This window comes from Myiozetetes cayanensis, unplaced genomic scaffold (genome assembly GCF_022539395.1).
Source record: "Myiozetetes cayanensis isolate MyiCay16 unplaced genomic scaffold, myiCay2020 scf1, whole genome shotgun sequence".
In the NCBI taxonomy this organism is placed as follows: Eukaryota; Metazoa; Chordata; class Aves; order Passeriformes; family Tyrannidae; genus Myiozetetes; species Myiozetetes cayanensis.
Genome location: NW_026086604.1, coordinates 68,746,942 through 68,773,753, shown reverse-complemented (window position 1 = coordinate 68,773,753; position 26,812 = coordinate 68,746,942). Strand labels below are relative to the sequence as shown.

The window sequence follows — 26,812 nt, the reverse complement described above, 5'->3', positions numbered from 1 at the left end:
CCCATTTCATACTTCTCTCTGTTTGTCCTGTTAAATATCTATTGCGTAAGCCATTTCTATTCATAAAATTTCCTATTTGGTTAAAAAGATAACCCTTCTGCTGTTTTTCAAACAAATGGTGCCTCTACATCTACATTTATTCTGTTCTCCTTTCAGTTTCCTTTTACAGATACTTTTCTTGAGCAAAAGAATGTTTTATACTGCTTTGAATACAACAAATTTTGATGTAACTTCTTAGAAAGTTTGAAACAATTCCACAACTTATCAGAGGTTTCTGTTGTTAAAGGAACTACCAGTATTCTGTAGGAACTGGGTTTTTTTTAAAAAAAAATCCTCTTCTGAAAACAACTAATGGATTTACTTCCAACATGGAATAGTGCTGAGCAGTAGAGACCGCAAAAAGCTGACAAATCAAAACCTGGTAGCAAGGTCAGCTGTATCAGATGTGATAATCTTTTTATTTTAAATTTTATTATAGTAACACGATGTAATAACATTCAAAGCTTTGGAACAGCAAACACCTTTGTTCACTTCACACACTTTGTTCACACTTTTTTTTGTTTTAATTTATGTACCAAACGTATGTGCAGAAAAAGAAATACTTAAAAGCAATGTGCAGCAAATAGCCTTGATAGCCTTGTTCTTAAAAAGAACTTGTGATGGAACCCTATGCTAGGAACAAGCTAAGAAAAATAAAAGATGTGTGAATATGCCTTTCCTAGTAAAACAGCACAAGTGTATAGGTTTACTAAGAACCTGTAGAACATCATGATCATTTTAGGTTTCAAAACCAATGAAACATGCAATTTAGGGATGATTTTCTAAATAAAACAGTAACCAAAAGGTGGGGTTTTAACAGCCATTTTCAACAGTAGGAAAAGTAAGAACAGTTGAGAAAGAAGGTGCTAGTAGACAGTACTTACTGATCTGTAATAACTTTTTTTTATTTCGTAGGATTAGTAACACTGACTTCCCTTACCACCTTTAATATCTTAACTCCCTCTGCCAGATATGAGATTTTGCCCAAATTTATGTGTCTTTAAAATGGACTACTCATAAAGACGTATTAAGTCAAAAATTGTTGATCCAAAAGGGCACTATGTATTTTTAAGAAATATAAAATCAAAAGGAAAAGAAATGTGCTCCTGAAAAATTAGAAAAACATTGCCAAAGGAACCTCCAAAATGAACCAAAAGCTGTAGCAAAAAACAAACGATATTTTTGTACTTTTTTTTTTAGCCTTGGAAGGAAACATGAGGAAGCCACAGTAGTAGCAAATGAGTGTTTCACCACTCAATCTTGAAGTCATTTAAGGACTAGTAGGCAATTAATTACTGGGCTGAGCAGAACAACTTTCAACATGGTAACAAATTACTGTAATAGTAAAAATTTATTTTTTTTTTTTTAAAAAGGAAGATTAAGCAGACAAAAAATAGGTTTGCATCTCAGATTCTCTGATAGTGGTAGAATGGAAATCACCCAAAGGCAGGAACATTCTCATTACGATGATGTACAATAGAAACATGTATCAATAACCTCGAAAAGGAGGAGGCAGAGGTAGGTGTAAGAACAACCCTGGGCATAAATTCACACAACAGTTGTGTGCCGTGGGCAGATATTCTTGAGATCAGCCTTATAAGTAGCTGAGCTGCTGATGCAGCTACAGAGAATCCTTACACTTACATATAATCATAATAATGTATTCTATTTTTTGTGCCTTATGTTTCATTAGCACGAAACACATTTGTAAGGCTCTGAGTTTTACTTTTTGAATTCAAACTTTTCATTATAATAAATGTTATTTTCAGTAGCCTAGCACAACAAGGCAGGTGTGGCAGGCCTCAGAGTGTGGTCCTGCAATACTTGCTCGGGAATTAACACCTTTGTACCTGGGCTCCAGGTATCTAAAGATAATGGCACAATATGGGCCCATTTAAAAGCTGGCAAGGCAGACAAATGAGAAGACAAGTCGTCGCCTCAGCGAGCAGTGCCAAGAAAAAAATTCTGGCATGTGCAAGGCAACAGAAAACAGGAGAGAGTGTGTGAGGCACCTGTCATGTTAGCAACTAGCAAATAAAAGACTTAGGAGAGTCTGGAAAGATCTTGTAACAAAAGTTTAACATATATAAGCAAGAATTTACACACCCACCTGAATAAAGGCTGTATGTCATCAGCCTCAACAAAAACAGGAAGGTATGACTACATCATTAAATAAATTCTAGGACATGATAAAAAGAAGGATTTTAGAAACAGATGCCAACATTAAATATAAATTTCTTTGCAGGAAAAAGAATACTGAAGAAACAGAAGATTATGCCATAAGAAAAAAGATTAAAATGCTAAGAAAAAGATCAAAAATGGAAAACCATGGGAGTAGGTGTAACATGTCCATCCAGTTAGAGGTTGCTGCTTTTTCTGCTGACTCAGGCCACAGAGCCAGTGGCACTCAGAACTGCGGCATGACCCTGCTGCTAAGCTGGTGACTGCCTAGGGATGCCTGTACTGGCACTCTAGTTGGGTTGTGAGATGTGTTCTGTTTGAGTTTGACAATTCCTTAAAGCTATGCTTATGCTATTATTATTATTCACAAATGCTTTCTATTACTTAACTGGTTAGTTTGAATTAATCAGCTTAATTAAGGTGAATGTATACCCAAAAATTTATTTAGTTTCAGAACTTAAATGTCTGGGCAATGATAATTCCATATCTACATTTGTTATGAAGTTTGACTGTATACCCCACTTTATCATTGTTCCTTAATATTAAATACTGTTAAGTACAGTCGTACAGCAGTTTCCAAGCTCTCACAATCAAGTATTTTTCTGATTCTACATTGTAATACTAAATTTTATTTACACATTATTTTGGAAACTTAGTGATATGAAGGGGTTTTCCTCATAGATCAAGATCACCACTAGGGGTGCAGTTCCTGCCAAGGCGGTCTCTTAGACTCCTCTACCCCAGCTGCCTAAAATATATGAAAGCCGCAATACCCGGGGGCTTTTGAAATTGTTAGTAAGATATGAAAGCTTGCAGTGAAAGGGTATCATCCCACGATCCCATCCCACTCCCCCCTCTTTTTCTTTTCCTATTAAAAATGCAGCCATAGGAACTGGGGAGGAGAACTAGGAATGTCACACGTTGAATCAGTCAGTACAGAGTTGCAGGAAGCTCAGTAACATTAATTCTGAAGTAACACAGTGTACAAAGGGGGGAAAACATCTTAAGGGTCAAACTAATGGACATAGTCTAAGCAATCTTGGTGGCACTGTTGAACGAAAACCTCTGTTTAGCAAGTAGTATGATCAAGAATAACAAGAAGTTTGGATCCAGTAAGAACAAGTCAGGGAATTATATGAAAAATATTCTAAGGGCTTTTGATCAATTGTTGGAACAGTTCTGGAATATTCAATATTCTCTCAGATTTTCACTTTCAAAAAGACTTCACTGCCCTCCTGAAGTGTAAGAGAAGATTTCTCTTCAAAGCCACTTATGCCCTCCTCTAGGGAAGATTCAAATGAGTGGGCCTGGTTAGCTTTGAAAACAGAACAACATGAGGGAAACCAAGGAAAGGATAAGGGAATGAAAGAGTAAAGGGAGAAGATAAAGAACTTCTTTCTGTTTTTCAAATTTTAAAAAGCCCAAAAGGAACTACTCAGGGAAATTAAAGACAGCAGATTAAAAACAGACAGAAAGAAACACTTTTTCACATCATGTGCGGTTAAAGCTGCAGAAAATATAATTACCACAGGAAGAACTCAATAAGATTCTGATGTGTTTGCAGATGTATAAGGATATCAAACATATCAAGAGCAATTTAAAGCTGCTGGAAGGCACATGTATTTCTTCAGGGAAAACTGTCCAAGCATTTTAAAACTGCACAAAGACACGTGCTAATCAGAGTGAGATACAAAGAAGAAGGTCTCTGTGAGATAATGCATCTACAGGATGTCATTAAAGAAATGTCACCTCCTCTTAAATCCTTTGCATTCATTCTCTCTCCCTCCCTTTAAAGAAACAGCACAGAAAGGGACAATATCAGCCCCACTGAAAGACCATTTTGTTTAGGGTATTGTCTGAGCTGAAAAGGTGTCTGCCAGCCATCTCCCCAGCATGCTCTCATTTCAGCAGCCTTCAGAGTGTCCCATGTATCAGGAAACGTGTATTTGCCTTGAAATTTATATACCTGGTTCTACAATTAGCTGGATGCTTTCTAATTTTATGAGCTCAGATTGTTTTTAAAAGCAGAAAGCACCATATGCAGTATCTCTGTAATTTCCCATCTTGCTTTTTTACATGACTAAGTAGTCACAGTAATGATGCTTGTTTCTTTTTATGTTACATCATGTTAACTGTACCTGCACTGTCATGTGTCAGAGAAAATATCTAAAACTGTGAGGTCTTTTTCATTTAAATGAAACAATTTGTCAACAACACAACTGAGTGCAAATGAGGCCAAAACAGAGGGAAGTGTTATAAGCAACTTAACATTAGCATTACTCTGATGCTGAATTTATAGCCTTCCTAAACAATACGCTACAGTGCGTTTTTTTTCTAGGCTCTCTTTTTCCCCCAGATTTAGTCTGTTATTTACATCACATCCACTAAGCAGGAAGATATTATTCCCTTTCTTTTTGCAGCTTCCTTCTATGCATTTCAACATGCTGCTGTATCCCTTGAACTCCAAATTACATGACAGTAATGCTGACACCAGAGACTGACGTTACCCTAGCAATGAGACGGTACTTGGTATACAAAAAAAAAAAAAAATAAATTTTTCTGAAACATAAGGAATGTCACAAACCTAAGTCTGGCACAATTGGCTTGAAACTCTGAAACGCTAATAATAACGCTGGCTTAGGGCTATTATTATTGCAGCTTCTACTGGAATGCACAGTTGCTGCTACTGTGGCTTCAGATGACTCCAGTGTTAAGATCAGAAGAATCCCATGTCCTCTCTCCTTATCCTCCTTTCAGTGACAGAAACCTTTCCATGTTATCTTTGTTCAAATCACTTCAAAACTTTCCTAACCTCTCTGTTTCATATCCAGGCTTATAGAGATAGGCTGGATGTAACAGAGGGGGAGATACATCCTCTGTATGGACTCTTGGATAGGTTAAACAGCATTGGCATCACATCTTTTTCTTCAAATCATCCCAAGTTCCTACACTGAGACTTACAGCATGGCATTTCACTGATGGAGAATCAATGAAAAAAATATTATGTGCTGCCATTAATCCTCACATCAGTCATCATCTTCTTAGAGACAAAATCTCTCTCACTGTCTGCCTTTGAAACTGTAAAGAATAAATTCAGGAATAAAGTAATATGTCTGACATAATACAAGAATAGCAACATTAAACTACATTTGACTCCTTAAAATCATCTAATTCCTCTAAAAAAAATACAACCTGGAAGGACAAAACTAATTTCTATTACGTCTTGACAAAGCTTAACAAACTTTCCTTTAATTTTCAAACCAAATGTTCCTTTCAAAGACATCCTTTCAAGATGGGAGAAAAATGCTATTATTTAATAGTAAACTGTAAGAACAATCTTTTAAGTGTACAATGCTCTTGCCAGTTCTCTAAGAACCCAATACTAAAATCCCAATTTACCTTTCAAATAATGATTATTTACCATAATATTTCTTCTCCTGTTTCATTATTTAGTTTTGAAGAGATGAAGATACAATCTACACAGGATCAAGAAGGAAGGTGAAAAATGTGCAATGAGACAGTTGCTGCATTCCAAATGTTCGCTACAGGTAAGATATCTTTGCCAGGAGATGAAACATGTAAGCAGCACGAACACTGTCCAGAGGAATACTGGAGGACTGTGTCTATGCAGAGGCAACAGAATTACTTGAGATGAATAACAGGATTGTGATTAGGATATGCTGGAAATAAGGTTTTTTGTACAGGTTGGAATAATTTTTTTTCACTTACCAGTGATGGAATTATGAAATATTGTTGGCCATATATTTTGCTGATTACACAAGGTATTATCTCTGATTGAAAAAATATATCATTTTTTGTGCCTCAGAAGAATGAAATGACCAGTTTTTAATGTATAATGGAAGGTACAGAGTAAGAAACATATACTAAAGGGATGGCTGAAGCAACAAAGAAATTTCCCATGGATGCAGATCAACTGACCATTTAAAGAAACTCTCTGACAACTTTAAACAATCTTTAGAAATTTTCTTTCCATTACAGTGTAACACCACACCATCTCAACCACCATTACCCATCCCCTCACCAGCTTGCCTTGGCTCTGCACATGTGCTCAGCAGAAGCTAACTGATTGGCAATGGGGCAAGGCAAAATATACCTCAAATTTTCTGCATTTTCACGAGATTATCGCACCAGCTTGCAGCCCCCTTTGAAAACTGCCCTATTCCATCTCCTTACTCCCAAATATGAGGTTTCAGCAACCTCTTTGTTGTCAGAACTTCCATAATATCTTTTAAACAGATGAACACATGAAACTTCTACATATGCAAGTCCTATTTCGTTCTACTGTGTTCACAGTACAAGGCAGACAGGAGAGATGACAGTCTCTGTTTTACCAGTGAAGCAACAGTTTCACTCCACCATGTGTGCAGCAAGGACATAGCTGTATAATTAAAAATCCACAGTCCATGACCTTAGTCTCAGTAAATCCCCTATTTATGAAAAATTGCAAGAAATTCCAGTTTCCTCACTGGAACTGGAGATGCACTGGTGGGGGATCCACACTTTGAATGCCAGAATGCTCTTCTTTCAAGGGTCACTCACCTAAGGAAACCTTTCAGCATGTATCACAGTTATACTGGAAACTTGGTTTTCATCACACTTTTGTTGGAGTATCTTTTTGTCCCCCTTTAATTTACCATTGACGTAACAGTAAATTTCTGTAACGTAAATGGTAATTTTTAAAAACTGTCGTTTTATTCCACCTTTCCTTTTCCAGTTTTATATTTATGAATGGTAGTTCCAATTTCATTCTCTTCCTGCTCTCTGAACCCTACCAACGCTGAAGTAATTTTTCCTGTTTCATGTTTAGACCCGTATAAAATTGTAGTGTCAATTTATGGGGATGGCTCCAGTCCCTGTGTCATAAACAGGATCTCTACAAGACGACAAACCTAATGCCACTTTTACAATAAAATAAAGTTACAGGACTAGGAGAACTAAATTTTCAAAGAAATAATAACTTCTTTTCCTGACCAAATTTGAAAAGGTTAATAAAATTACCTTGACAGCTGAGATTCAGCTCCAAGACTGCCCAGTGTACCATCACTCAGAGCTACTGCCATCCCTCCAGGCTTCTTCGCTTTACCAGCAGTGCCCTCAAGTCAATTTTTAGAAGCAGGTAAGAAGAGATTCCCTTTAAAATGTTGTGAATTGCAGAGTTCTGATTTCAAAATATAGTCAAGAATTTGTGATGTTTCAACAAAATTGGCTTAAAGCACATGTCAATTAAAATAGGTTTACATCTAGCATATCATGCTGCACTTCTGAATGCTGACTAGCTTAATACTTAACACATTATGTGGACTTGTTGGATCAGATTATTTGGTGAAAGTGCAGAGGCAATTTCACTTTTAGACATTATCGAATTTATTCTTACCTGTTTGGAGATTTCACTCCTTTTCCAGGTACCTTGGAAGCAGGTATTTTCTGTAGTTCTCTTATAGTCTCCCACCCTGTGAGGAAGACGTTATCAGAAGTGGCTAGGGAATTTTAAACTCAAGAAATTTATAAGGATTTTCTCGTGACTATCCGGTCTTCACTTCTGCTGTGCTCGCCCTGCACTCTTTGGTTAACCATTAACCACGTTCAGACCTGTGTTCATCAGCTTTATCAGCCGTTCTTTCTCAACAAGGGAAAAACGGGAAACCTGTGAGCTCATTCAGCGGCATTTCACATGCACTGGGATGGGAGGAACATGGGACTTTTCACTTACTCACAGAGCCTCAAGTGTAAAATCCAATGATAAGAGGGACAGAGCGAGCCAAGAGCGCCGGCAGGTCCTGCCTCAGCCGGGCCGTGGCCGGGCAGCTGCACTGACGAGAACGTCCACACAGCGGAGGTGTCTGACGGGTCCCTCTGAGGAAGCGAGCGGGACAATTTGGGACGCCCCAGAGCCAGTCATTCCAGGGCAGCGGCTGCCCGACTGCCTATAGGGGAAACCCTCACATTCACAAACCGGAGACGAGTTCCCCTTGGTGGGGCAGGGGTAGGGAAAGGGACGAGCATCCCACGGCGATCCATGCGCCAGCACTGACACGTGCATCAGTCGACCCGCCGGGCGCACCCTGCCTACACTTAGAGCTGTTTTACAGCAGTTTCACAAGAGACAAGGCCCAGGGTGCCGCCATAAAACAAAGGAAACCAAACCGAGGAAAAGCCCCAGATCCGCACGTTTAAGGCCGGGCCGTGCGTGGCGCCCCGTGATGTGTGTTGCCGGGAGCCTATTCGGCAGCAGGATCCCCACCCACCCTCCAGGACAGGATGTAACCGGGCTGGGCAACAGCGTTTGATCTCATCAATGCATATAAAATATCTCAAAGGTGGGTGCCAAGAGGATGGCGCCAGACTCTTTTTGGTGGTGCCCAGTGACAGGATGAGGAGCAATGGCCAGAAATTAAAACACAACAAGTTCCACCTCAACATATGGAAGAGCTTCTTTAAGTTGAGTGTGGCAGTGCTCTGGAACAGGCTGCCCAGGGAGGTTGTGGAGTCTCCCTCTCTGGAGACATTCAAAACCTACCTGGACACGTTCCTGTGTAACTTGCTCCAGGTGACCCTGCCTTGGAAGGGTGGTTGGACTAGATGATCTCCACCTTCCAGCACTAACAATTCTGTGATTTTGTGATTGCCTCTTCCCATTCTCTCCCTGCTTGGGCAACAACACACTCCTGTGCACTGCTGAATGAAAATACCCATAGATATACCCACAGAAATACCCAGAGATACCCACTTATGCAAAACTTTTAGGATACCCATTCCAGACTTGAAAGTAGTACCTATTCTCAGTTTAGAGCTCATTTTAGAATACAGGTCATTTATCACCCTGTTTTGGGGCTGAATGAAGCCAGACACTACTCTTGAACAACTTCAGGGCCCTGACAGACTTCACTGTGCTGTAGTAGCCCCACTTCTGCAGCAAACCATCCCAGTGGCAGGCTGGAGAGGGGGATGGTACACAGGGACAGCTGTTGCATCCCATTTCTGGGAGGGTAGGAAGCATATTCAATACTGACATGGCTGTTTCAATAAGGGCAGCCTTAACCTTAATTCAGTCAGTGGGAGCCTCCAGTTGATTATAGAGCAAGTTTTCTTGGTCTTTCCTAAACTATTAGTGCTACCTTCAGTTGCTTCTGTATTGAGCCAGCTCTCATGGGTACATGCACTGGATCAGATCAAAAATATCTCTACCTCCTGCCTAAGACTTAGTAGTGGACATGTAGGGAAGATGTACATATATATGGGCTGTTAAGTAATGATTCTTCCTCTAAAGACTGCTCTTGGCACTTTTTGGCATGTGACCAATGGATTTCCAGAGTGAAAGATGGTATTTTTGTAGTTAACATTCTATCAGCTGAGTTTTCTCTATCATGATGTTTAAAGCCCTTTGTGAACCCATGGGAACTTTTCCCACATTCTGCATTTTGTGGTGGAGATTATATGAGCAGTCTGTGACGAAATATTTCTGTTTTTCCTGAACTGGGCCCCTGCACACTTCAGATGACTCTTGAGTTTTGTATCGAAAAATATCATAATTAAATGTTTTGTATTCTGCTCAGCTGCCTATGTTTATCTATGTCTGTTATCCTACCCTCACTCTTTGCTTTCTAGTTGACCGAACTGTCTTATTATTTTTGATTGTTCCTCTGACCCTCATGTCTGTTTTTCCATTTCTGCTGCATCCCAAGTCTTCCTTTCTGCTCCTGCCATAGGAGTTCCTGCTCTCTTATACTTTCAAGGACAGCATCTTCTAAGATTTTGTTAGTGAAGGTATGAATACAAGCAAGAAGATGCAAATCCCTTCCAGGCACACGCTCTTCTCTGAAGCACTGTTTTCTAGAGCAGGTCAAACGCTTGTTCCAGCAATTGATAGTAAATACTTTGAGGCAAAGTTTGTAAGCCTTCAATGACTTTCATCCTTGTTTAGCTAGCTGTCTTACAAATCATGTTTTCAGTCTTTAGTGAAAAAAGTGTTTCTACCCACCAATTCTATAGTTACCAAATTGCATTCTTCCATCACTAGATCTGTTGTGGAGTTATTTTTCAAGAAGCTTTAATCCTCAGAGCTTGCCTTGTTTCTATATTTGTTTTTGCCTTTGGACCTGATTTGAAGAGTACTACAGCAACCTGAAAACTAGATGTTGCTAAGTCACACAGAGCACATAATTATCATGTTAATATATTCAGCAGCAGACTTATGAGGTAAGTCTGAGGGAAGCGGAGAGGAAACTGACTCTAAGGAACTGGTGAGCAGCACTTGGGCATCACAGCACTGTCTTCACCGTGTTCCTAGTCACACCCAAACCATCGCTTGGACAATACTGCCTAAGAGTAATTCTTTTCTCCATTCTACTTCCTTCCCAGCTGAGCTGAGCTGAGCCTCAGAGCCCATAAACCCAGGCTGTACTTTGGCTCAGAGCTGGCAGCTGTTTGTAATTTAGCCTTCCTATTCCCCAGTTGTGGCACCAGAATCTTGCAGCCAACAGATGGGTAACAACTGATTATAGCAAAGCACACAAACCTGTGTAACCAACAAGTGTTGCAAGACCCTGTTAATCACAGCTTAGTGTCTTATGTGAACTGATCTTTCTTGCTAAAACATCTGCTAGTATCTGCGCAAAATGATGAGCAATTAGAGCAGAATGTCTTCAGGCTAGGAGTTTGCAGAGTGAGTGTTACACAAGCTAATTCATTTTGAAGTCTCAGATGTGACTAATCGCAATATCTAATGAAAATCATATAGCTCTTGGACATAGTTGTGATATATTGGGTTTTCAAATGCTAATTAAATTGTGCTTCAAGTTAAGGAAGGAAGACATAAGATTTAGGATGCAGAAGCAACCCAAATTAAGGCAATATGGGTATTTCAAAGCAAGATACTTTTCTCCATCTGCTGACATTGTTACTGAAGTTTCCAGGACGTCAGACAAACAATCTACAGACTGGACTATGACAAACCATATTAAAGCATTACTAAATTAGCAATAACAAAAATTAGCAGTAACAAATGTCCAAAGTCATATAAAGTTCTACTTACTTCAAGGGAAATGTCTCATTCTGGGGATGTTTTTCTCATCTGGTTTTACAGGTACAGGTAGTGTTAAATTTTGGAGTTCTAGTGTAGAATTTAGGAGTTCTCTGTGTCAGGATGAAAGTGCTGCAGCCACATGCTGTAAAACACTAGTCTGATAGGAATTTACTTATAGGTCCAAACACATTTGACCTGTTTTGCCAGGTGAACTTCATGCTAGAATGCTTTATGTAGCATCATCACATGTCTGACTATGTCTATTGTTCTGCAACTAATGTGAAAGCAGCACAAGCCTTCTATCAGGCAAGTAATTCAAATCTGTACCACACACCCACTTCTGGCCCAGAGTAATTTTGCACAGGTGATAGCACAGGTACCTGCTGCTAATGTCAGGGGCCAGATTTCACGGTTTTCATGTTGCATTTGCCACAGGGGTGGGCAGTTTGGACAAACACGCAGGCAGCACTACCCTACCACTGGGCAGGCTTACCAAGATATTCTTGTTGTGGTTTTTTTTTTTTATTTTATTTCTTGCCTATTCCAAATGCAGTATATACAATAAAGCAACCTGAGGTTTTGGGGTTGATTTTTTGTTGTTGTTGTTTTTTGTTTTGGTTGGTTTGGTTTTGGTTTGGTTGGTTGGTTGGTTTGTTGGTGGTTTTTTGGGGGTTTTTTTACAGGTTTGTGTAGAACTATAGCCCTTGACTTTTAATGGTTACAGAGGGGGCCAGTTTCAATGCATGGCTTCCTTTAACTAAGCAAGAAATAGGCATCTTCAAATCTTTTGGAAGCAAGCAGTACCCTTCATTAGTGAAAAAGTAACTTGCTGTGTGCAGGATAGTAAACTCTAATCACTTTAGGTTCAATATGCATCTCCAGATAGAAAAAACTTGGCAAATATCAAAGCCCAAAGGAAGTACTCTGCCTCTATGTGCTGATGAATTTCATAATGCTAGCATACTAAGTCATGCCACAGTGCAGTATAAACTCACATGAAGATGAAGCATGCAGAAGAATTCAGAGCGTGACAAAGTCTTGAATGCATTTGATGGCTTCTATGGATTATCAAGGCAGAAACAGGAAAGGATTGTGTCCAACTAAAAAGTGAAATATTCCCAACCTTCTGTTATTCCATCTACCAGAAGAACAACCAATTGTCCCTCGCCCAACCTGGATTTTTTATGGAAGAACATATTTTGTGCAGATGTGCTTTTCCAGACAAATGCCGATAGACCACTCAAATACAAGGATTACAGGCATGAACAGTTGCTTTCTGAAAGCACTATTGAAAAGTTTTCTGATCCAACAGCTATCAGGCCAATAAAGTGTTTTATGCAGAGTGTACATTTTCAGTGAGTTATAGCTTTATGACCTGAAAGATGCACATGCTATGTTTTCCTGATTTGATTCTAGCAGCCTTCCCAAATGAATAAATATCATAGCAGAATGTCCCCAGTAATTTTCCTCAAACAAAAGAGGCAAACAAGTTCTTTTCTAAATAAAGTGCAGTCTGTCCTAATAGGAATCTTAAGACAGAATAAAGGTATCTTGGGGACTGTGTTTTCCTTCTTCACTCTTCTTAAGAGATGTTTAATGAAACCCACCCAGTTAACTCTGACTTAAGGCAAGAGATACATAGTGTACAGATATATCCAAAAGATGACATTCATTCCAATGTAAAATGAATAGCATTGTATTAACGTTTATTTCTAATTACAAGAAACAGAATATCAGTCCCTTATTTGTACAAAAATACCTGAAAGATTACAATTAGGTTCACAAGCCAAAAAGCTATTTACAGTATGAAGCAAAGCATATTGAATAAAGGTTTTGTCTCTTAAGTTAATACCTTTTGCATTCCCTGAAACTTTAAACTTTATTCCATTTTACAGTCACTAAATCTTGCATTGTGACAATATAATTTACGATAAGCAAGTCTTGCCACTGGAAAGGTGCATTGATTGGTCAAACTGTCAGGTATTTAGTGCAGAAAAGATAAGACAAAACATCTAAACTGAGGCACGTGTTTCTTCAAGATTAATTAACAAATAAAAAGTTTTTTTGTACTTTTAACACCTATCGTAACATAACTTAACTAGTAACCTCATTACCAAAATGGTTTGGCATTTTCCTTCTCAACATATTCAAGATTGCTACATGAAGTATTTATTTAGAAAATAAAATCACAGGCAAAAAGATAAAAATTCAACAGGCTCCAAAACAACCCTGAGCATCCCCTTTACATTCATGTCATTTAAATACAAAAATAAGAGTCAAATGTCCTTCAGTCCTTGGTATTCTGAGCTGGCAGCCAGCTGAATCTGTTGGAAAACTAAGGTGGCATTGACTGTTTTCCAGCAGAAAGAAGACAAAGCAGTGATCTGCTTAAGTAAGATTGTTGCCACTTTGAAGGTGGTCACTTTCTCAAAACAGCTCACTTTAGCTGGGAAGAGTACAAAATACTAAGTCAACCATCTACATACAAAAATTATGGTTCATAGTCAAACTTTTATTCTCAATTTAAATAAGATGCAAGTTTTTTTTTTTCATAAATATGAAACACTGCAAATACTATCCGCCTACGGGGAAAAAAATGCATGGTTGTCACTAAGCTATGTAAACAGAAAAACTTAAAACTACAGCATAAATGGTCTTATTAAACTGGTAATGTAGTCGATACAAGTATCTTTTTTCTCCTAATAGGGGCCAAATAGAAGCATGCAAAGTGAAGTCAGACTTAAGTTAGCTTAATTTCAAGGTTTTAAAATACATTGTCTAGAAAGCAGGAACACTCATTTCACTATGTACAATTAAAAAAAAAAACAAACAAAACAACAAAACAAAAAAGGATTCTACTAAAAACAAAATCAAGTTTCTTCATTTTTAGTATCTAGACATTGAATGGAAAAAAATACTAAATGTGTTCTGTAAACTAAAATACAGTGTTTCTATACCATTGACATAGTTTAAGCTGATATGGATGACTCAGGCAGGTTATGGTTTGTCTTAAGCTATTCTTAACACTACATGAAGACCTAAAAGTGTAGGATTGGATTTCCTTCTTTACCCTTTCAGATGGCTAGGATTTCAAACCTAGTGGCAAATACTAAAGACGAAGTAGCCCGTGTAAATCATTTACCATCCTAAGAATGCTCTGTTCTGCACTACACTCTGCAAGTTCCCAGGGTGGAATACTCCTGACTGTGGCTAACAGCACGAAGCATTGGGAGGTTGTTTCACTTAAAACAGTTCCTGCACCAGCCGTGTTGCTGAAAGAATGGTTTATTTGCAATTGGAGGATCTAGGTGGGACTTGTCCAACTTTAATACCGATTTATCATCAGAAAGAGTTATTGTGTAAACATTAAATAATTCATTTAAACAGTAACAATAAAGTAGTTCTGATGACAAACCAGCAACAGAGCAAGATACGTGCCTGTCTGCCATTCGGTAGCATATATGACACAGGGATCACCAGTTATCTCGATGGATGACATTGCCAGCAGCTAGTTCACAATCAAATCTGTTTCTATTCCCAGTATGTTCTTTCTCACCATGTAAACTTCCACGGCCCTACAAAAAGCAGAAGGGGTACAGTTCTTATGCCCTATCCCCAGGAGAGCTTTGTGTCACTGTAGCTTTACTATATGGAAAGAGCTCTTTGAAACAGTCTGAAAATTCAAGGAGCTATAAAGCTAAAAACACTGGTTTTTAATTTTTTTTTTTTTATTTTGTCACACTAAGACTACCCGCAGAAGACTCTTCTCACAAAAAATGGTGGTTTCAAATACAAGTGTAGTCATTCAGTCCTATTCTATTTAGTAACAGTAAGTTTCCTCAGGAAAACAGTCAAAAGGCTGTAAAAAACAAACCACCACTCCAATAATAAAAATTTGTGCATAGAATCTAATACAGTCTTTGCATGACTGGATGCCACTAATATGCCATCAACACACTACAGCCATAATGCTACAGGTCAACAGTTTTAAGAGTATGTATATTGGTGGTATGTTCTTTTAGAATTGTATCCTCATTGCTTCTTCAAAGACATCTGCAGATCATTGAACCTCAGGTCTCCAGAGAAGTATTGAGACACGCGCACGCACACACACACACTTCTTGATTTTCTTCTAGTTCCTTTTAGGCTGAAGCATTCCATACATTTTAGGGTGCAGATTAATACCCAACTCCTGCATGAATTTTAAAAGCCACATCAGCTCCTAATATAGGCTGCATACAATATCCGAAACAAAGTAGGAGTGCAAAAAAAGTGATCAATACAAAAAGTAAACACACTAGTCTCAATTGTCAAGATTATTCCAGGGCAAGAGTTCTTTTCCAAGATTTCTCTTCACACTTGTTCCTGTTAAGTGGCCCAGCCAAGATAGTTTCCAGTTTTGTTTCAAATTTACTCATTGTTTTACAGACCCTCCCCCCATTTTTGGGATGCTGGGACACTCAGCAGCAATCACTCTTAGGTGTTAGACAAACCAGCAATCTTGGTCTGTTGGCACCTGTCGAATCCATCCCTTTCAGAGTCCCAAGGTGCATAATATTTATTTTTTTTTACCAACTTACAAATCTGCCAATTCCCCAGTGTCAACGTTCTCTTACAATTACTCTTCTAGCAAATCCAGTCTTCAGTGAGAGTCAGATTTGAGGTCATAAGGCCACTCGGATACAGTGGTGTTTGAGTTTGCAGGGCAAGACTCCTTTGTTTAGTTGATAGAATTCAACAAGCTGGATTAGATCACTGAATTTGGTGTTCCCGTCATCCAGGCTGAAAAATATCTGTCCATCATCTTCACACTAGGGAAACAAAACATCCTTTTTAAGTTAGACTGTACGTAAAGAGATGCAAGTGTGGCAAAACAGAATACCGCCAGTGTGTGACATAACATAAAAGATGGGCACTGCCCAAACAACAGAGTGCCTAGAGTTCTTCATGAAATCATATACAGCACTAGAAAAAACATATGTTAACTCAACTTGTAATATTTTGTTTATGAAACTGAAAGCTCGTGGGCAGAGTAATTGAAAATTGTAGAGACAGCACTGGACTTCATTATATAAAACGAAAATACCCCAAAGGTATTTGTTAGCTGTTTGTAAAATTGGCAGGCTAAACAAGGGAAGAAGACCAATAAAAAGGTTTACATGATTTTAAGTTTTTGGTGCTTTTTTGATCAAGATAAAATCAAATTGTTTCCCAGCATCTCAGTGTAACATTATTTGAAGCTCAACATTATTGAATAACCTCTAGAATAAAACTTTTTACATTTAAATTCCCTAAGTTATTTTATGTTTGCCTAAGTGACAGCCAGACAACAGCTGCTGTTGCCAGAAACAGAGAACAAGTTCTGTGCATCACACAGACTTGTGTAATGTAGTGACTTACACTAGTTTTCCAGGTAATGTTAATAAATAACTATAATCAGACATTTCACAATTGTAAAAAATACTTGCTAATATACTTGCTAATAGAAACAGCCCTGTTAATTACATCAGTAATTAATAAGAGGTCTTCTCAGATGTTGACAAAAGCTTTATGGTTTAAAATTTCGTTTTTTGTTATCAGTATCAAAAATAATCTACTTACCGGCAAGATTTGAAAATGCTTTATTTTTTGATGATGGCACAGCGTAAGTACAAATGCCTTTGGATTGCTTTGGCTGTCCCGGAGAAGAAATAATCTAGGAGAGAACGTTTTTAAGAGCAAACTGAATACTGCAATCTATTTCTTCATAAATAATCAGAACGGCTAAGTAATTTTGTGCCACTGCCTAACTCCTCTTTAGCTGCATTAACAGGTGATTCCATAACTGGCAATTTGCTTTCAATTTTTATACCATGGCAATGCAACAATAATAGATGAAGAAACAAGAAGTGAAACATACATGACAGTAGTTCTTCCCCTAAGCATGTACATGACGCTTTTTGTAAGGTTCTCTCTAACTCAGCTTTCCGTTGATATACATGGTATGTACTCTCATGAAAAAAATGTTATCATTTAACTTCTGAGCAAGTCTGAATTTCTGTAGATTGGAAAGCAATATATGCGAATCCATTCCCACTCTCTGGTATCTCGCATCAGTCCACAGAAATCCACTGTCAGCAAAATTACATTTAGGTTAAATGGCTGCAGTTGTACAGAAATAGCTCAGTACTTTCTTAAAATTACTTATCAATTAAGTAGCTTCCACATTATCAAGATGGGGAAAACACACGCTGATTTTTCCTCTAGAACAGTCACAGTATTTTTCCCTCAGCGTCATTGGGAAAAAATGTACTTTAGCAATACATCTAGCAACACCATACACTAACTGTGACTTTTAAGTTGACTCACAAAACTGAAGTCCTAACTCAAATGGTTAAATACGAAATAGGAAGAGGAGAAAAAAAAATCTGGCTAAAAACCCCCACATTTTCTCTCCTTGACATTTATGAACCAAGGAAGCAGATCTTCTCCATGCCACAGGAAACAACAATATGTCTTTGGCACAAGGCTTACAGCACTAATCACTAGTGGATTTTTCAGATGGCCAAATACAGTATGAGGGCAGGCCTCAAGCCCTCTTAATTGCTAATCACTAAGCCAGGAACACACTTTTCCAAGGCTGAGTTGCAAGAACTGCTTGTAGTCTTAGGAACCCAAAAGAATTTACTCCAGCTCCTCAGAATTGATTGAGAAATGTCAATACCACAAAAATGCACCATCATAACCACTGTCAGTTCAGTAGTCAGAGACAGGCCTGTCTTGCCACCATCAGAAACCATGAATGGTATTTGACATTCTTTTTTAGTCCTAGGAAGACCAGATGTGTGGCACAGAGACAAAAGCCCTTATACATTAGGATCCATGTCAGGGGGAAAGGTTGTACCTGCCCTATGGTTACTGCAGTTCATGCAGGTATCTCTAAATTAGCTTTCATGCAGCTGTTTCAGATAATCCATGTTATCATAAGCTGGTGGCACAAAGCAAAGCTCTGCACAACTGAAACTGCAAATGTTTATTCAACCTCTGGCAAGCAACTGGCTCCCACACAAACAATGACTATAAAGATAGATGCATCCTCAAAACTAGCTTCCAGATACAGTCAAAGATAGCCCTTCTACCTTCTTTTGTTCCAGAACACACAGCAGGAAAACACAGGCAATGTTTCTCCGTCCTGAAAATCACAATCCTTAGGTCTTGGAGCACATAGGTAACGTGGTTCTTTTGTCACTGCTGACTGACCTTGCTACAGACAACTAGCAATCTTACATGTCCATGGTGACTAAGCTGACTAGGCACAAACATAACACCGCCTCAAACGCATTAACACAACACATTCCTGAAAACCTCATGAAGGATGGGCCACCAGATTCCTAAGGCAACAAGTCAAAATGAGCCCAAGATTATAAAGATCTGTCATGTGAGAGAACCAGAAACCAAACAAATCAGTAGTGCTCCTTTGCTTTCTCAGCCTCTCTTCTCTGTTTGATCTGTGAAGCTAAAACCCAAAAGCCTTAGCCCAGCCAAGACCCCAAAACACTGATTGATAAATATGTATGTGCACTACCAAATTCTATTTCTCTGATGTATATTATTCTTCACAAAGATTAGTGTTCTGAATCAGAAAGTTAGAAAAAACAAAGAAAGGGTGGAACTTCACTGTCTTCTGAGAAGCCAACATGGATGTTTCTACCTTAACCCTGACAGCAGCGAGGTTAGTGAACTGAAGGCAACCATGCTTTTCCCATCCTACAAATAAAGAACTGCTGAATGCAGTTCAAGCAACTTCCCTTCAGTAACCATAACTCCATATAAATGAGGGAAACAACGGTCATCATAAGACCATAAATACTAAGCAACAACAATACCTACCCATCTACAAGCCCTTGTTGCTTAATAATCCTGTGAGATTCTTCTCGTGAGATTCTGCCGTGAAACCAGTGCTGTGTCCTATGAATAACTGGAGGCAAGAGGGAAAAGAAGGAAAGAGAAGATGATTAAAACCAGTTACATGTGCAACATTTTTTTCCACGCACTAATTATTTAAACATTTTAAAAGTGGGTATAGTTTTGTTATAGATATAAAGTATCTTCCATCAATCTATTAAAAAAATCAATATCAAAAAATGCATCTACTTAATATACCAAGTAGAGAGGCATTATTTCATGTAGTTTCTGATTTTCAGATGTACAATGAAGTTAACAAGAGAAATCTCTTATATTGCCTTTCCATTGCTTCTTGAAAATGTTGGGACTAACAATTCTTAGAAGAAAATGTATAAGCTAATGAGTTAGAACCAAGTCTCTTTAATTCTCAAATATAGAAAAACACTTTAGCTTGTGCTTTCAAGAGCAGAGTTTTCCTCAAATATTTTCTGTTTATTATTTATTTTTCAAATAGTATTTTTAAATTCTGTTCAACAGAGTAGAAACACAGAGTAGCAACAGAGAATAGCTGTGTTTCCTTTAAGAAGTTCAGGATATTAATATGAAATTTCCTATTATTTTAATAAACTTAACAATCTCAGATGTTCAGGACTTGCATTACAGGAATACATATTTTACATTATTCAGTTATTATGGAATGAATTCCATTTTGAAAACTCTCATTTTACTCTTTAAAGATTAGCAGATCACTCATTGACTTTTCTTGTCTGAAACAGAGAATTAATTTCTGGTTTGTTTTAAATGGAAACATTTATGGAGTATCCATTTTTATAAAATCTGAGTTTCAAAAGACTAGCTCTGAAGAAAAGCTTGAGTGTGCCTTCAAAGGAAAACAAGTTCCTTCTACTATGTCTGTATGGGTATGCTAATGACACAGAAGCTACTGATAAACATAAACAGTGTATTTGACATCAATACTACATGACTGTACTCTATTTGAAATACAGCTTTTCTTTACCCACAGAGGTCTCTGATACTATGCTTACAAACTAGCAGAATTTACCTGTACTCAGTGTGGAAGGATGGAGTGGACTTTGGCTACCCAAGATGTTCATTCTTGTGCTACGTTTCTACAGAGAAAATGAATTACCGTTAAATCCACACTAATGCCTCAACAGAAGAGAATTAGTGCACATGCAATACAGATTTAATTTACAGGAAACTGGGGGCTGGGCAAATTTAATGCAAGGATGAGAAAAAGAAATGCAACTTTGAAGGGGGCTAATCTACAAGCAGCAGCTCATTTCAGTTGGCTTAAAACACAAGCCAGATGTTAATGACGAAAGTTCAGTATCTAAAAAAAATTTAAAAAAAAAAAAAAAAGGAAAAGAAAAAGGAAAAAAATGACAGAAAAGAAAGAAAAGTCTGATATGTCTCTGCTCAGGCAAAACACCAGGCACTCAGTAAATCAAGCAGTGTTTCCCTCCCGTACATAAAGCACCAGCTAATGCTTCAGTAATGACTTCTTTTCCCTAAAAGACGAGCATGTGGGAAAACTTGTACTGCAGCTGTCTGTCCACAAGACACTATAAACAAGTTACATCAGTTTTCATTGCAAGAGGTCCTGCCTCTTGTATATTCTGCAATTAAACTTACTGGGAGCAAGCCATTAGTCAGAGCCCCAGCCTCTTCCATGTGGGGAAGCATTTAATTTGACATATTCCTCCTCAGAGACTGGTTTTGCAAACTGGCAGTAAAGTTCTGGTGGGTCTGCTTTCCCCCTCAACTTTCCTCTGGACACTAGGGGGACAGAGAAGCAGTGGTAGAAGGTTGTTGTGAATGTGACAGTTTTGCTAAAGATGGATATTGACTTTCAGATCTGCATGCTTGCAGTGTGATTGCTTCAGGTCGGAGCTAAGCTATACTGTGACCAGCACTGCACTAACATCATAGCACACTCTGTGTTTTGGCTCTCAACAGACACTTACTGACTGCAAAAATAGAAAAGAAGAGAAGATAGCTACCCTCCAAGCATGTCCTTCTTCCAAGGCAGCACTCTGTGCTTCAGCAGGATTTTCAATAACTCTTCCTATTTGCCCCGAAAAATCCATTGCTACTAGTGAGTTTTCAGATACACTTCTCTGAAAAGGAATTTTCACTTGTTTCAAAAAACAGGAAAAGAAAAATCCAGCTTGAGAGTTTAATTTCACAATGTTTTGGTTTCAGAAGATTGTCCAAGGTTCTCCTTCAACATCACAAAAAATATATCTCATTTTTTTCCCCTTTCAAAAGATTCACTGACACAAAAATAGGTGGGTTTTCTTATTAGGCCATAGGGGAGGGAGAGGATTCAAAGGCTGAGAATAAAATATGTACTGCTCAAGTTGCCCACTTGCCCCGTTACTATATTCTAGTCATTTTCAGGACCAGTTGGAATCCAAATATAGGATCTTCATTTTTAGATAGTTAACAGTCAGCTCTTGGCCCAGCCTATTTTAAGGAATTTACGTGTTAGTTTTGCCAGACCTAAGCTGGCTTCTGCAGAGACAGCCAGATGTCTCTGTACCATACGTCTCAAAGAGCATGACGTAGCCAAGATTTTTCAATCATGTGGATCATGTAAGCCTGAGATAATGGAGAGCCAACCACGGAAACTATACTCATGCAAAACATGAACTTTACATTGATTTGCTACACAATGCTGAATTTACATTTCTTAGCGTAAAATTTTCCACTTTTAAAATGCAAAAGCAAATGTATCTTTTCCAACATCATATGTCAATGAGGTTAAGTTCATTACTTACTACTGGAGTGGAAAAGTGTGGAAGCATGGCTTTTCGCTGCTGGGGAATTCTGTAATTTTGATACAGTAGCATTCCATACTGCAAAAAGAAATGCAAGGACACTATTATTCAAATATACACCCTAGGAAAAAAACTGCAGTGATTTCATAATACCACTTACACTGGAGCGAGGTGCCAGCGGTTTATTATTTTCCTGATCAGAAGCTGTCCCAAAGCGATTTGCACGGAGCAGTAGCAATTGGCAGGTGGCAATCAAGCAGTTAATAAAAAACGCACAAGTTTTATTTAAAAAATAGAAGCCTGAGTGAAATACCACAGGTAATTTCTGCCACTCTCAGCTATCACCAGAGGTATCACTCTATTTCCTTGTAGAATACAAGCTTTCAGTCGAGGTCAGAACACACATATTAATTACCTTCTTTTTACCCTCCAGTAATGTGAACTTAAAAACATTCTTCATAAAGCATTCAAACTCAGTTTTCGAAACGATAAAAAATAAGAACCTTTCTAGTTCACTAGCTCTTTTAATAAATTTCAGCAGGAAACTTGGTACTTTTCGCATCCTTATAAAAATAAGGTGATTGAATTCCAGTCATGCTCCTCGTTGAACATGATAAATTTTAGCAACGCTAGTAGCTAGGATGGTAGGAAAACACCTACTCAGTGCATTCCCTTGAGGCACAGTGCTGAAGTATAGCAACATTGCTTACTGAATGTTCTAACTGAAATGGTTTAAACAATTTGTGAACAGGGTAATATAGGACTATGGAAAGCTAAAGGTGAATAAAAAGAAGGGTCACAGACACAGCCTTGAGGCACAGCCTTAATTTTTGCTGATTGTACACCCTTAGTCATCTTTTGGTGTTCCTTAAAAACAAAACCTTTTTCTCTGTACGTAGGACGTAGTAAGGTATAGAGAAGAACACAGCAGTTTTCAAGACAGCGTATTCAGGCAAAGACTTAAAACCGAATCAGAACTTATGCACATTTTCCTATGAAGACCAGGAAGTTCTCTGCTTCAAAGGGCACAAAACGGTCAACTTTTTCCTCAGTTCCCTCCATCCTGATTTTGTTTCAAAAAAAACAGTGAAGTCTCCTATCCTATTATCAAGAAATTTCATTGTTTGCTCTCAGATATAAATAACTTTCACCTGGAAATAGAATTACTTATTTTTGTTACTTCTTTTAATAGAACCTTCAGAAAACTAAAAAAAATTAAAAATAATAATTTCAAAAGGCACTCTGTTCTAGTTAGGAGAACCATTATCAAAACATTTTCTTTAGCTTTATGATTACTTGCAAATACCTTGTTAAGATATTTTAATTTATTCACATGTCTCAAATTTGGATCCCAAACTAAAACTATACTTGATTCATATGTGGAAGGAATAGAGCTCAGTCCTGTGCTTAAAATCTTAGGTGGGACAGGCCTGCCTGGCATTTTGCTCTTATCTGTATTGTTTTGGTGCAGATGATATTTAATAACATGTAGGTAATTCCTCATGAACAAAGTAGAAAATGCAACTTAACTCTAGGTGTAGCCTTTCACAAGTAGAAGAGATTATCAGATACCTTAAGGAGCCTAAAGGCAGTCATCCAGCACGTTCTGCTTTGCTCATCTTCAGCACACAACAACCGCAGTTCCTTAGTTTCATTTCTCACTCTGTTGGGCTTTAAAGTGTTAGAGGGAAGTCAGCTACATTCAATAAAAAACCAACAGCACAACTAAGTTTACTGCAGAGTAAAGTCAGGTACAGTATTAGTCTTAAGAATAACCAGAAAAAGCTCACACTACTCTGAATTAAAGCTCAGAAGAGGCCGAGTATGCTTTGAAAGAAATCACTTTCTCAGCTGGGCCTAGCAAGATAAATGTCTGTGCCTTCTGACTTTGGAGTTAGACTCCTTGAGGGTCCCTTCCAACTCAGGATATTCTATGATTCTATGCTTTGAAACAACCTGCAGTTTTGGCAGTTTATAGGAACAAGATACTCAGGCCATGCTACTACCAAAGCAGGGCACTTAGTTTTGTTGGTTTTGGTTGTTAAGGTGGTTTTTTTGTTGGATTTTGGTTTTTGTTGTTTCCCCCTCACCCCAAAAAAAATCTCTGAGAAGTTTTATAAGCCCCATTTCGAGATGAAGGATGAAAGTTTCCATAACTGGCTGAGGATCAGTCCTGCTGACAGTCTCTTTGATAAAAACCCTTATTATCTAGCTCTGGAACGGCTGGTAGGAAGGAGACTACTTCACTGTTGTCAATAAAACCAGCTTCCAGACTTATTTTCTTCTCAGAAAATTACACTTTTCAAAGTTTAGAAATACTTCCCAAACCAATCTATCAGCACAACAGTTTTAAAAATTTTCAAAGGCAACTGTTTTTTTCTTATTTTCATTTTTCCAAGACAATCTTCCTCTTTAAATAAAGGCAAACCTCTGGCCCATAATAATGATAAAATTACTACCCATCAGAGCTTGATTCTTAGTTGATGTATAATTTTGGTGCTCACTGTCCACAGAAGCTTTTCTATTCAATTAGAATACTTGGAAAAAGTTTTCGCCTGTGAGGTGAACCAAGGCCACCTCGCAGGCACACCATGCTTCAGCACTAAGCTACTCTTGCACAGAAATTTCCCAAACCAAAGGAACACAAGATAAAACGTTAAAAAAATGTCTCATAAGATGATGACAAAATTCACAGGACATGTCTGCCAAACGAAAGATGTTAAAGATCAAGTCCTCATGATAGAAAAGGCATGCAGAGTTTTAGACATAAATCCCATTTAGCTGCGGGTTGGGGTGACTCTGAGCTACCAACACCATCTGCAACATTGGAAGAACTCAATGAGATTTACCTTTATACAAAATCCATACTCTGCAGGTGCACTGTACAACTTCTTTCCTGCTATCAACGAGAAGATATTGCTGTCTTCGAGGTCAGCCAACAATTGCAAATGTCTTGGCTCCTGGGGAAATAACGTGTTTTATCACAGGTAAGTTTAAAGTTTTGGAAGGTCTTGTGCAAGCTTTGCAGTCTCTCCAGCCCAGCCTCCAACAGAGGGCAGTGTACGAACATTGTTCCTCTCCCCAGCAGCCTCAAGTGGACAGGGCGCTGGCAGCTCTTGAATATCAGCCTACCAGCAAGAGGTGCTTGATACAGGAAGCTTACAAAATACTATACTTATCCAAACACATCACATTAAAAATGGTATAGCCTATGACATTGCTCCAGAGGAGCAGGTCAGAGGAGCAGGTTAGCACAACTTCAGTAGCCACAATGACGTTGCCTGTCTAGTTTGGTTTTATTTTATAACAAAACTATATGGCTATGTTCACACATTGAGAGCCCAGGGCTTGACTGTCTTTTGATCATGGCTTACTTATCCTTTTCTGTGGCATAAAACCAGGGAACTCTATGTGGAGATATTTAAAAACCAGCAAAAAACTGCCCACTGTAAAAGAAGAAAATGTTTTCACATGCTAGTAGTGTGCAACTTCTTTTTTAATCTTACCTTTGAAGTTCCTTTTGTAGAACAATAAAGTCCTGATCTCCTCAAACACACATACAGTTTCTTCCATGATTTCCTACCCAGCTCTTTCACATGCAAGAAACCTTGAATTTCAGGGCAGCTACTGGAGTTTAAAAAGTTCTGTTGGAGAGGAAAATGTAAATTAAGATTGTATCCTATGGATGGATTTTAAAATTGTCACTGTATTTACAGACCAGAGAAGCAAGCAGCAAACCACTTTGCTGATTTGAGGTGCAGTTTCACACTAGGCTTAAACTGACCTAGATGTTTTACCTGATTTATGACAAAAATGGAAATTCTTGCTCTTCCCATTGCATCTACCTTGCTATCTCCTCCACCACTGACATCTTCCTATTCTCTGCGTCAATACTTATATCTCCAAAAAGCTAAGCATTTCTGTGTATCCCCATTCTTCTTGCACTTGGCCTGAAGGAAGAGGAAGTAAGTCTATTAATTCTTAAAATAATACCTTCTCACAGCAATTTTGGCAAATTATCTAAATTGGAAATATTGGCCAAAATCTCCATCTTTGTCACAAAGTTTTTGAAAGGGAAGAGCCTGTTTCAGGACTTCTGGCATTAAAGTTGTCCCAAGACAAGAGGTATGGCAGACAACAGAATATTTAATTGAAAATGAAATGCAGAGTAGTCAAATAAGTGCCAACAACTATACCAGACTTCAAGATTCAGAAGCATTTAAGTTCTTGACATGAGTAGAGGGACAACATATGGAATAATTTGATTTGTGATATATCACAGAAAGGAAACATTAAACTGTGGTAGGAGAATTGATGGATTGCTCCCTTATTACAATGGGCCAGATGTTTAAATGACAGAGGGCTTGCTCAGTAAGTTAAATACAAAATTAATAAATTCAACAGTATAAGAAAAATGCATAAACCTGTTTGGCTAGATGCCTCTGATAGCCTTCAAAGTTGTGTTTTGGTGTTATTTGGACAATGCCCACAGGAAACAAAACCAAAAATCAGTGCCCTGTGTCAGAATTAAAAGCTATTTTTTCCCAGTCCTCCTTCTCATCTCATCTAACAGCATGGAAAAGAACAGTCAGTTCTCCTGCTATTTGTACTATGAATCCACTTCTCAACTGAGAAAGGGAAAAACAAAAAGAAGAATATATTCTTTTTGTTCAGTCAGATAAAAGAAAAGTAAACTAAGATGCAGGCTTTTTGTGTATATGAGCCAGGTTGAGACTAGGGAAAACAGATCCTGCTGGTTTTAATGCTATTCTTAAGACTAAAAATACTAGCTCTTAATACAGGATATGATATCATGAGATGATATTTAATATTCTTGCCTGTTCTATGTGTAATTAAATAC

General features: G+C 38.1%; 2 protein-coding genes across 5 annotated transcripts in view; both read right to left on the bottom strand.

The window, feature by feature from the left end:
• DDC (dopa decarboxylase) overlaps positions 1–7,792 on the bottom strand; it is a 70,374-nt gene extending 62,582 nt beyond the window's left edge. The window contains exon 1 of the mRNA XM_050322378.1: positions 7,616–7,792. The gene's annotated coding sequence lies outside the window, so the exon portion shown is untranslated. The remainder of the gene's footprint in view (positions 1–7,615) is intronic.
• Positions 7,793–12,943: 5,151 nt separating this feature from the next.
• Positions 12,944–26,812, bottom strand: part of GRB10 (growth factor receptor bound protein 10) — a 149,955-nt gene continuing 136,086 nt past the window's right edge. For 3 of the 4 annotated variants that reach the window (XM_050324916.1, XM_050323243.1, XM_050324095.1), the window contains exons 9-17: positions 25,458–25,595; positions 24,801–24,911; positions 23,524–23,622; positions 21,952–22,029; positions 21,172–21,288; positions 20,211–20,277; positions 19,133–19,220; positions 16,865–16,958; positions 12,944–16,074 (exon numbers count right to left, since the gene is read on the bottom strand). In XM_050324916.1, coding sequence (XP_050180873.1) covers positions 15,928–16,074; positions 16,865–16,958; positions 19,133–19,220; positions 20,211–20,277; positions 21,172–21,288; positions 21,952–22,029; positions 23,524–23,622; positions 24,801–24,911; positions 25,458–25,595 — 939 coding nt within the window. In that variant the 3' untranslated portion in view covers positions 12,944–15,927. Of the gene's footprint in view, positions 16,075–16,864; positions 16,959–19,132; positions 19,221–20,210; positions 20,278–20,803; positions 20,948–21,171; positions 21,289–21,951; positions 22,030–23,523; positions 23,623–24,800; positions 24,912–25,457; positions 25,596–26,812 lie in introns of those variants that run through there. The other variant, XR_007630117.1, reaches the window with a different exon arrangement.